The sequence below is a fragment of the Amia ocellicauda genome, chromosome 4 (genome assembly GCF_036373705.1).
Source record: "Amia ocellicauda isolate fAmiCal2 chromosome 4, fAmiCal2.hap1, whole genome shotgun sequence".
In the NCBI taxonomy this organism is placed as follows: Eukaryota; Metazoa; Chordata; class Actinopteri; order Amiiformes; family Amiidae; genus Amia; species Amia ocellicauda.
In genome coordinates, this window is record NC_089853.1 from 6,060,897 (window position 1) to 6,072,562 (window position 11,666).

At 51.1% G+C, this 11,666-nt stretch overlaps 1 protein-coding gene across 4 annotated transcripts; it reads left to right on the forward strand.

Annotated features, from left to right (window-relative positions):
- The first annotated feature begins 131 nt into the window (after positions 1-131).
- On the forward strand, positions 132-11,210 carry fnbp4 (formin binding protein 4). Of its 4 annotated transcripts, XM_066700702.1 has the most exons (18): positions 226-315; positions 995-1,045; positions 1,927-2,019; positions 2,650-2,780; positions 2,898-3,099; positions 3,418-3,565; positions 3,697-3,817; positions 4,628-4,972; positions 5,089-5,290; positions 5,386-5,507; positions 5,717-5,821; positions 6,165-6,298; positions 7,319-7,497; positions 8,033-8,325; positions 8,613-8,772; positions 8,881-9,080; positions 9,169-9,326; positions 9,568-11,210. In XM_066700702.1, the coding sequence occupies exons 3-18, from the start codon at positions 1,986-1,988 to the stop codon at positions 9,656-9,658; spliced, it is 2,625 nt and encodes an 874-aa protein (XP_066556799.1). In that variant the 5' UTR covers positions 226-315; positions 995-1,045; positions 1,927-1,985; the 3' UTR covers positions 9,659-11,210. The 4 variants fall into 4 exon arrangements, with proteins under 4 accessions (XP_066556797.1, XP_066556798.1, XP_066556799.1 ...); XM_066700700.1 differs by lacking the exon at positions 995-1,045 and having other exon boundaries at positions 132-315; XM_066700701.1 differs by lacking the exon at positions 995-1,045 and having other exon boundaries at positions 132-315; positions 3,697-3,811.
- The last annotated feature ends 456 nt before the right edge of the window (positions 11,211-11,666 follow it).

The window sequence follows — 11,666 nt, forward strand, 5'->3', positions numbered from 1 at the left end:
CCGTCAGAAGCAGATCATCATCAGGTAGTTTAAATCTATTTACCCGCATCACGTGTAGGAGTTGTTGTTGTCCCCCAGTAAGATGGCGACTAGGGGGCAGGCTTCAGTCCCCTGTCGTCACTTCCTTTCCGGCCCTCTTTGTTCCTTTGTGACAGTGCGGGGCCGTACCGAGCTGCGTTTCGGACGCCATGGGAAAGAAAACGCGCACAGGAACGGGGCGTAGGACGATACTGCAGCTGTCTCCGCCAGGGCCACGCTCCCTCAGTGCTGGCGGAAACCCCTGCCGGGAAGAAGGCCCGCTCTCCGGATCCGACGGTAAATAAAGAAGTAGGCCTCAGATACATCCTCGGGGTTTGAGTAGTCGGGTGACGGCATTCAGCATCGGGATACCGGCGAGCGCTAGTGCTGGGCACGGATCTCCATGTTTGGCGTGCAGTAGGTTTGAGGAAGGCCGTGAAAGACACACCATTGAAAGCCGTAGGGGATGTGCCGAGACTGGGCAGTGTTTCACAGATGGACACAGTCGTCCAGATGTGCACAGCGCTTTGTGATGCCTGTTGCCTCTTTGAACTGTTGATACAGTAACACATCGCCTTCTTTATTTACAGACGTATGTGATTATTTATTCGCCTAACTTAGCATTGTGCTACTATGAGTGGCACGGAAATGCCTTCAATATAATTACTGTAGGCCCGGAGTTTTAGGCTGTTTTTAATGATGGTCAAAACAGTGACGGAAATCAAACCACAATGAAAACGGTTGGAATTCCATTAATGTTATATAAACCACAATACAAATATACAAAGTTATTTCCTCAGAACAACAACAACATAACAAAGGTACCGCACTAAGTAATAAGACCGTGTCCAGTGTGTGTGTGTGTGTGTATATATATATATATATATATATATATAGTCGCCTGCTGAGATGATTTCCAAAACCTTGTATTCATGACATAATGGTCTGGTTAATCTATACACTTTTTTGATTTCAGTTTCTTTTGGGTAACTCGCTGGACCACGATCGACCAACCAGGGAAAAAGTGGTTTGTTGAATTCAAATCCCCTTAAGAACTGAAGACCTGGGTGCAAATTAATGCCTGATATAGGAATTGTTTAATGTCACTCAAAATAAGGGCGTCTGCAAAGAACTACATCATAATCAAATAACACATCTTTGCATCTGATAGCTGCTACAGCAGTGACCTCTGACCCCAGTCCTGCAGAGGCTCAATCCAGTCACTTTGTGAGGTCAACTGAAGTCCCCAATGCCTCGAGTCTGGGGACTCATGCCAGTTATTGATCAATTAAGCAAGTCCATTAACACTGGTGATTTGAAGCTCTGAAACTGGTTTGATAGAAATTGCTTTGAGGATTTTGACAGGGTGGTTGAGGGCAGGGGGGTTTGAGGAATCCTTTATGGCATTTTGTAGAAATACAGCTGTTGTATCTGTCCTCCGTCTCCTGCTTTTTCTTCCACACTTCATTTACCATAGATGTGTATAGTTTACCACAGAGGGAAACGAGGCCAATTAAAGCAGTCCCTCGTCTGAAGCACACCCCTTCCCTTCCTCGAATCAAATGCCACCAATTGCTGCCCTCAGATTTAAGCTCTATTTGTTTAATTTCCCAGATAACTAGGAGGCTTATAAATAAGTGTATGACATTATGTTAAAGCCTGATTTGCATCTTGTTTTTGCTGCATTATGTACCTTAAAAGGTACTAGTGGATAATCTTCATCTCTGATGTCACCCTGTCTGTGTTGGTGTGTTCATGGCATGTACAAAGTAGTCTTGGAGGTGACTTTTGACTGAAGGGGGCATCTTCCACTGAAAGCGTGAGTGGCAGCTGGTAGACAGATTATTTTCATGTTGCGTCTCGGCGGCGGTGTGGCAGTGACCGTTCTTTCCCCGTGTGCTTTTTCAGACGAGCAGGACGGGAGCACCGATGGTCCCCGTGTTCACAGCATCTCTAAAGACCTTGCCATGGAAATGAAGCCGCCAGCAGTGAAAGCGACAGGTAAGGGGATGCCACCGAGCGAGCGGGCAGGCAATGCACCAAACGGGAGTGGCACAGTGACTGCATCTCGAGAGCCGCGTATAGGACAGGGTCGGAGGCTTTGATTTAGCTATTATCCACAGTTATATTAATTACAGTTTAAAATATAGCAGAAATTGGGCAAAAAGTGCAAAGAACGTCATCAGTGATATGAAAACCTTCTGTCCTTTTCGCTGTGAGTGTCCAGTTCACTATAAGTAGAAATGCCATTGAAATACACTTCTCTTTGTGTTTTTCCGCTTCCTGTTATTCAAGCTGTATGTGGGAGTGATGCAGCCTGTAAATCTGTGTAATAGCAAAGCTTGTCCTTTTAGGATCATTTGGTTTTAATTTAAAACAAGAGAAATCCAGGTTTTAATGCAGCACATATGGTGGTTTATGTAGATGCATCATAGTAAGATCCCAGTCTGGTGTGATCAGCTCTTAGACAGTTTTTTGATGTGGACTGTATTTTTGGGGGCTTTTAAAGTGAAAAACTTGTCCCAAAGAGATTGCCCTGGGGAGTTAGTGATTATTGACCCTTTACCCACCCTGTAGAAATCCGGTGAATAGAATCAGTTTGGTGACACCTTGTTCTCTGTTGTCCCTCAGAGGGCCTGTCCTTGCTTGGGGCCTATGAAGACAGCGACGATGAGGACGGGACAGATTCTCAGCCCGCGCCAGCGAAAACCAATCACAACCAGTCTGCCGACATCGACAGCACACTCGCCAGCTTCCTGGCGGTGAGTCTCTCTTACCGTTCCTGTTTTATCCGTTAGAGAAAGTCACGAATGCCAGAGTGCTGCTCTTGATTTGTGTCCGTGTTTTGCTGATTTGCTGATTCTCTTGTCGACGCTCAGGAAATCGACGCGATCACGACGCAGCCCGCCCAGCCCTCGGAGGACCCTGCGGCGGACTCCTCCGCCCCGGCCCCCACTCCCCCACGCCCGGACCCCAAAGACCAGCCGCAGACCCCCAAGCACCCCGGCACGCAAAATGGGGCGGAGCCAGCCAGTGAGGGGGCGGAGTTTCAGTATGACACGCAGTACTCCCTTGTCGGAGGTGAGTGCTGGTCTTTATTGTGCTGTATGGGCCCGGAGATTGATGGCTGTGGCTCCTTTAGGGATCCAATTCACAGTCTTGCCTACTTAATGAATAGCTTTGGAATATTAAATGGGAAAATCTATTCATGACGTGCTTCTAAAGCCGAGAAAAGTATCGCGTGTATTCAGGGATACATGGCTAGGATATATGCATCTTGCATTCCCAGTTGGGTTCTTCTCTGTGCTCATGAAGTATACTGTAGTAATGTGTGTTGTGGTCCCCGAGGACAGGGTTTCTGTAGGGTCTCCTCTGAGCTCAGTGTGTGTTGTTTTCCAGTGGGAGTGGAGATGGGCGACTGGCAGGAAGTGTGGGACGAGAACACAGGCTGCTACTACTACTGGAACACCAACACCAACGAGGTCACCTGGCAGCTGCCCCACTACCTGGCCCACCAGGTGCAGGGTCTGCAGCAATACCCCGACAGGTACCCGGGTCGCCCCCTCACGTCATCTTGATAACACACACTGTCGCAGATTTCGATCGGGGCATTTCTTGTCCGCTGACGGATCTGCAGCCCCGTGTGAGCCAGACTCTTTCTGGTTTTGTCGTCCGTAGTTCGGGGGTGACGGTCAATGGCAGCAGCGCCGCCCCAAGCGCCGCGTTTTACCCTGAGCAGAACCCGACGATTTCCACGACTGTGCCCGCCGCCAAGAAGGAAGCCAAGAGGAAGGTGGGGGTCAGTGTCTAGCACATCTTTAAACCATAGATTAGAAACTGCTCTGATTAACAACTATCGATGTAATTTACAAACCGTACATTCTTAATGATTTAGTTTTACATTTTAAAATGGCAACTTAAGAACATAAGTGTTCAATCGAGAGGAGGCCATTCGCCCCATTGTGCTCGTCTGGTGTCCATTAATAACTGAGTGATCAAGGATCCTATCCAGTCTGTTTTTGAATGTTCCCAAATTGTCTCTTCAGCCACATCGCTGGGGAGTTTGTTCAGATTGTGACGCCTCTCTGTGTGAAGAAGTGTCTCCTGTTTTCCGTCTTGAATGTCTTGAAGCCCAATTTCCATTTGTGTCCCCGGGTGCGTGTGTCCCTGCTGATCTGGAAAAGCTCCTCTGGTTTGATGTGGTCCATGCCTTTCATGATTTTGAAGACTTGGATCAAGTCCCCACGTAGTCTCCTCTGTTCCAGGGTGAAAAGGTTCAGGTCCTCAGTCTCTCAGTAGGACTTTCCCTTCAGACCTGGAATAAGTCTGGTTGCTCTCCTCTGAACTGCCTCTAGAGCAGCGATATCTTTCTTGAAGTGTGGAGCCCAGAACTGTCCACAGTATCCAGATGAGCTCAAACTAGTGCATTGTACAGTCTGAACATGAGTTGAGAACATAAGAAAGTTTACAAACGAGAGGAGGCCTTTCGACCCATCTATCTTCCAATAGATTAGCATGCTTGGACTTCAAAGGAGCTCATTATGGTAACGAATGATATAGTTTTAGATGTAGATCAGGTGTGTGACGGCTCGGTCTCGCTCCCCGGCAGGAGGTGATGGAGAGTGTGGTGGCTCTGACCTGCGAGGAAGAGGAGCGCCGGGGGGTGGCCGCATCGCTGCTGGCGCCGCTCATCCCCGCCGAGGTGAAGGAGGCTGAGGAGCGCTGGAGGAAGAAAGCCCTCGGCCTGGCGGAGGCGGAGGTTCCGGACTCGGAGGGGGAGGCGCGTCCCGCAGAAGAGCCCGTCCCCATGGAGCCAGAGGCCCCCGCCCAGGCGGACCCCCGCAGCAACGCCCAGTCGGGGGAGAGCTCGGAGGCGGAGGCGGCGGTTGTGGAGGAGGAAGAGGAGGCGGAGGAGGATACCATCGAGCTGGAGCTGGCGCTGGAGAGGAAGAAGGTAGGAATGCGGCGCTTCCGGGGCAGAACAGGTCATGTTTACGTGCCTCTGATTATTTTGAAAACCTGTGGGGTGGGGTGCGAGGCTCCTCTAACCACCCCTCTCCTGTGTCCCAGGCGGAGCTGCGCGCCCTGGAGGAAGGGGACGGCAGCGTGGGGGGCTCCAGCCCCTGTTCGGACGCAAGCCAGGAGGGGGCCCGCGTGGCCCTGCTGCGGAAGTCCAAGTGGAAGACGACGTTCCTGCGCTCCGCCAGCCCGGACTCCAACAGCCGCGGCTCCGAGAAGACGGGCAGGGACACCCCCGAGCCCCCCGACACAGGTACGTTCCCCCCACAACCGCCGTGAGCTAAGGGTGGCCCTGGAGTCGAGGCGTTTCGGCAGGGCACGGGTCCTGAGCTGTGTTTTGTTTTACAGTGCCGCTTCCCAAGCTGATCGAGCAACCGATCAAGGAGGAGCCGGTAGAGCCGGAGCCGGCAGCGGAGAAGACCAAGCCCAAGGTGCCCACGAAAGAGGAGGAAGAAACGGCGGAGCTCAAGGTAACCTTGCCCACAGTGGCTAGGCGGTGGGGATCCCTCTGCTGAGCACCCTTCAAGGTCTCTGGCTACAAAGCCAGTAAATCGTTGACTTGGTTTAGAGTATTGTTTAAAGGCACCAGCATTGCTGGTCCTTATTTCTTGAGGTTTGTGCCAAATGCCCGGCATGGACTGGCTGCTTGCCCGTCTCAAATCCGTCTGATCTCTTTCAGTTCCAGATCGGAGAACTCGCCAACACCGTGACCAGTAAGATGGAGTTTCTGGGAATCAACAAGAAGGCCATCTCTAACTTTCAGCTGCTGCTCTTACAGACCGAGGTAAATGTGTGTGAACGTGTTCGGTGTAGACTATGTCGATCTACTGGTGTCGGTTATACAGGCAGTGAATCTGATCAGTTTCCTTATCATCCCATACAAGAGAACATGAAATGGGAGCAGAATAACACCCCGACGTGCTTTAACCCTGGTCTTCTGGGCGGGAAACCTGCTTTATTCCTTAAAGGCTGTTAGAGACTGTGAACTGGAATCGTTCGAGGGCCACTGCGTTGTTAGACATCAAGCGTTATTCGATTTGATCTCTGAAAGAATGTTGTTTAGAGGAATTGCTCGTCTCTGTCTTCAAACCTGACGGCCTGTCCCTCTCCTCTTCCTCTCCTCCCAGACTCGGATCGCGGACTGGCGGGAAGGGGCCCTGAACGGAAACTATCTCAGGCGCAGGCTGCAAGAAGCTGCCGAACAGATAAAACATTATGAACTTAACGCCACACCTAAAGGCTGGTCCTGCCACTGGGACAGGTACGCTCTCTCTACCTTTCTCACCTTTCACTCCCTCCGAACCCCACCCCCGCCACCCCCCTCCCATTTGACATTTGACACCTCGGCTGTGACATCACCACCGCTAGATGCCGTGATCTCTGCAAGTGTCATTGACTTAACCTTTTGTTGTTGGGGGGCACAAAAAAAGAGAGAGAACGGCTGCAACGACCATTTACCAAACCAAGGTGCTTCTGACTGTTTGGACTGGTCTTTAGCACGGAAACAAAACAAAACGATCGCTAAAAACAGGCCGGCCTGGTTTTAATCACGACCGAGAGAAAGCGGAGCGGTCAGTGGAAGGGTACTGTAGGACGGTGGTTGCGCGCGCGAGAACTTTGCACTTTGCAGGACGACCCCCTGAGTGCGAGTGATTGACAGAGTGACATCCTGCCGGCGGCGTGTCATGGCAATCAAGTAAGAGAGAAGACCGAGAATTGTCCTGGACGAGCAGGTCAGACTCCTTTTTTTATTTCATCGTTTTCTGCATTTTATTTCTTTGCTTTTCTTGGTTTTGATTACTGTGTGCCACAATGTGATGATTCTGAATGTGTCCGCTCCTCGACGGCCTCCGGAGCCACAGTCGGGGCTTCTGGGGCTCGCTCTAGTTTTTCCTCTCAATCCTGTTTCTGTGTGCTGTCGATTTTCGGACACGTCTTGCGATGACCTCCGAACCCTTTCAGCTGCCAGCTAGGAATTCACGATGGTTTTTATTTTTCTGTGTTTTGCCAACAAGGTGGGTTCCATGCCTCTGGTGGAGGGAGGCACTGTATCCTCCCCTCCGTCTGTCCGCAAGAGACCAATGTCCTCGAGAATCTGGCATTACCCTGGGTAACTGGCTCACTGGGCAGCTGACACAGTTACCCGGAAAATTCCTCCTCAGGCTCCCCCTGCCCTTTGCTCGCGGCGGCGCAGTCCCCCTGCCGCAGTGTTGCATCATGTGCGCGCTCCTGCACCCCCCCCTGCTGACACGGCCCTGTCTCTCTGTTTCCCCCCCTCTAGAGAGCACAGGCGCTATTTCTATGTCAACGATCAGACCAGCGCGTCGCAGTGGGAGTTCCCCGATGTGGACGAGGGCAAGGACGGCGATGGGAAGGACGCCGGTGCTGCCCCTCTCGGCCCTGAGGCCCCGGACGACTTCAAGCCCCCGCCCCCGCCCGAGCCCCCCGCCGTCTACACAGGTGTGACCCCCCAGACCCCTCCCAAGGGCCTTGTCAAAACAGGAACAGGAAAATATGTTTGCCGAGCCTTTTTCTGCCAAGAGGACTTGGATATCTTAAAAACTCGGTCTTTCAAGAGACATTCTGATTTATTATCCTAAAGCTGGAGTGTCAGACTCCAGACTTGGGGGGCCGCAGTGTCTGCTGGTTTATGTTCCAACAGGAGCTCCCAATTAATTATTCATTATTGACTCAGGCTTATCTAAAACTTTTTAATATTAGAATTTTTTTAAGCCAATCTGTTACAATGTGTCTGATTTAAAACACTGAACCCACAGAACATTTCAGAGTCAATTAATCCAGTTAATTGTTTAATTAGACCAATTAAGGAGCAGAGCTGGGCTGGAGAAAAACCCAGCAGACACTACGGCCTCCCAGTACTGGACTCTTGAGACCCCCGGTCTAAAGTGTAGCCATGGGGTACCGGGATGAGGATTTGTAGTAATTTGTGTAGATTTCAGATTATTTTACAACTTGTCTAAACCCTGTCGAACAGGTGCCAGCGGTTACATGGGCCTGGCCCCAGTGCAGTCCGGACTGGCCTCGTACTGGACCCTCCCACAGCCCCCTCTCCCTCCTCCCACCGACCCACCTCTCCCTGCTGACTACCCACCGCCGCCGCCGCCCCCCCCGGACTCCCCGCCCCCGCCCCCTCCGCCGCCCCTGAGCGAGGACGGAGAGATCGAGGAGGTGGAGATGGAGGACGAGGAGGGGGAGCCGCCGGCGCCGGGCACCGAGGAGGAGGCCGGGAGGAAGTCCCCCCCGCAGCCGGCCGTCTCCAGCACCAAGGTACGGTTCCGCTGCGTGGTGCTGCCTGTCTGGAGGGGCCTCGGACCCCCGGAGAGCATCTTTTCTCCTCGGAGTCTGTCTGTCCATCTGTTCGTCTGTGTCTTAGCCCTTGGCCTTCACAGATTTAAGACCGGCCAGTACAGTTACAGTCCAGTCACGACCTGTCGTCTCTTGTTCTGTTGTGACTGGACTGTAACTGTACTGGGCGGTCTTAAATATGTGAAGGCCAAATGCGCCTTAACTCGTTACGAGCGACGCTGTATCAATTAAAACCCGGATTGTTGCAGGTTTGCGAGTCTGCTGCCTCCCCCGGCGTCCCGGTCAAAGCCCTGAAGAGGAAGGCGCCCAGCTCCGTCCCTGGCTCCATCCCGGGCCCTGGCCAGCTGCACAAGACCGTCACCATCGGCAGCAGCCCCATCCTCTACAGCCAGGCCGTGCTGCCCACAGGTCAGGGGGGGGAACGCCGGGAAGGGGCCCTGGGAGCTAATGTGGCGCTTGAGGAATCGGTGAAAAAAAGAGTGCACGAGCGTGATTGTCCCCGTCTCATCGGTGCAGGCCCGGTGCTGTCAGCTCCCGTGTACTGGGGGGTCTCCGCGGTGGCCGCGCCCGTCCCCGCCGCCGAGACCACCGCGCCCCCGGTCCCCGCCCTGCCAGCCCAGCCCCCCATCGCCCCGGCGCCCGTCTCTGGCCCAGCCGACCCACCGCCCGGCAAAGTGCAGGCGGCCGAGAAAACCAAGAAACTGAAGAGGGACAAGGTGGGTGCAACGCCACAGGGGGGTGACTCCTCTGCCAGACGTGGGTGAGCAGAAGCACAGAGGCCTGAACTCCTCCCTCTCTCTGCAGGCGAAGAAGAGCAAGACGAAGATGCCCTCGCTGGTGAAGAAGTGGCAGAGCATCCAGAGGGAGCTGGACGAGGAAGAGAAGTCGAGCTCCAGCGACGAAGACCGTGACCAGCTCAACCACAAGCGCATCGAGGAGTGGAAACAGCAGCAGCTCGTGACGTACGTCTCCTCCTCCTCCTCTTCCTCTTCCTCCCTCCTCTCTCCTCCCAGTCTGTGTCCATCCTGTCAGCGCAATGTCCAGGGGCTGGAGTCTCGCCATCTCACTCATGCTAATTAAAATAGTTTGTCCTTCGGCTGGGTTTTATCATCAAAACAATGGTGCCCTTGGTGTCTGTATTATTTAGTTTTTGGTGTTTGTTTTTAAAAACTTTCACCTCAATGAGTCTTTTCTTCTACTCAGGGGGAAAGCTGGGAAAAACGCCAACTTCGAGGCCCTTCCCGATGACTGGAGGCAGCGGCTGAAGAAGCGAAAAGTGACTCCAAGCACCTGAGCGTCCATCTCAGCTCCGGGACATCTTCGCTCGTTTACTCAAACTTTATACTTTTTTTTTTTTTGTAAGTTAAAATGGATTAAACTAAATTGTCAAAACTCTCAATTTTAACAGCCACCTGTGTTTTACGGGGCCATATTTTTAAGCTCTCAAAGTTGTACGGTCGGATGACAAAGCTGTGAGGGATGGGATGGGTCTCAGTGTTTAGTTTAGCAATTTGAATCGTGTCGTATTATTTTTGCCCTGCCTTTCTTAGCCGCTTCTCGAAATGGACTGGAGTCTTTTCGTGGCCCTCAACGGAAGAGGGCATCTCGGCTTAATATTAATTTCGTCTCAGTTTTCAAATTCGGGTTCAGATCCTCAGCCCTGAGTTCCTGAAGCCGCTTTTTCTTCAGGGGAGAAGACGCCGGGGGGGTTAGCTTTGTGTACTCGGGCTCGGCGAGGCTTTGTAGGTCTGATACAGGGAAAGGCCCTAGTCTTTGTGTTGGTTTGTTCCTGCTTCCCCTCTATATTATTACCCTTTAACTTTTTAAATGGCATCTAGTTTGCTTGTTCCTGTAGTTTTTCGTTTTTGTGACAAACCGAAATATGAATTTCTAAGTGTTTTTGTACCATGAGCTTTGCCTGTCCTGCCGTCCTGTTGTGTAGTGATTTGTCTTCCACGATGCACGTCTGATCATCGTAGTCTCGCAGCTTCCGTCTGTGTTCAGTTGCACAACTTAGCCGTCTGTAACGCGGACAGTCTCTTTATTGTTGACAAAAAAAGTTGGACGTCTTTAGCTCATCGGCCCTCTATTGTATGATTTGATATGTCGCTGTTGTGTATGGGATGTGAGATGTGCACTTCAACTAAGCTATCCTGGTTACAGTGGGCCTTCCCTTAGCAGATGTTGTCCAAGAGCTTTGTACGGTTTCCATTCCCCCTGCTTTTATTTGGTTGGTTTACTTTAGAACAGATGGATGTTCTGACCCAGTTTCCCTCTGAACGAACACCTGAGCTGCAGTGCCTGTGAAGTGTGGGCCTTGGTCCTGGAGAGCCAAGCGTCTTCTGCCTTCATTCCAGTTCCGTAATTGAGTCCATGAATGTCTTAATTAGTCAGGTTTCTCGTGGTTTAAAGGGCACCGATGTGAACTCTGGAGGACTTGGTGTCTCTCGAGGACCAAGTGTAGAGAGACTGCTTTAAAGCTCCGAGAGACCAGTGCCAATTTCCGTACAGCTGCCTTTTCCTCAGAGAATTGTTTTAACCTTCCTGGACTGTGATCCATATTTCACTGAGACCCAGCTTGTTCTAGATGCCGAGATGCTTTTGGTTTCCACTGGGGGGGGGGGTTGGTGCCAAAAGCTCCCTTTAAGTAACCGTCAGAGACGCCGAACACTGTACTGGCTACAGTTTTTGCCACTTGAGAGTTGAGTTGCTGTTTGTGCATCGAGTGTGGACCTGTGAAGCTGGGACTGTGGGCTCCCGTCAGCGTTTCAGCTTCGACCTGATGAATAAACGCAAACTGTTGTACATTTTGTAAATAGCGATTAATAAACATTTTTGTAAACAAACACTCAATTGTGGATTTATTTTCATCAACCCGAGCAGGAATGTGTGTGTGTGTCTCTCTCTCCTTTTTGATATTTTCTCCCTGGTTTAAACAGGGGACATCTTACAGTTAGTTGGCATTAGAACCAGATGCACATTTCTAGAACTGAATTGGAAAAGCAACTTCATTTTTTAATGTTTTAATTAAGGTTGCTATCGCTCCAGTTTTCTCGTGTCTTCCAGCAGGCGGCAGTAGTGCTCAGATTGCGTTATTTACTGCGGAAAGAATGGTTATATGCAGTTTGCCGGTGTTGGTGAAACTTGAAAATGTAGAGCTTTCTACTCCTGCAATAATAATAATAATAATAATAAAGCTATTTATGTGCCTCTAACACCTAAACAGTACTATAACTTCGGTACTTTTAGTACTAAATGTTTTAGTTGGTCATTTTCCGAGTATTTTGTTTTTTTCAATATAG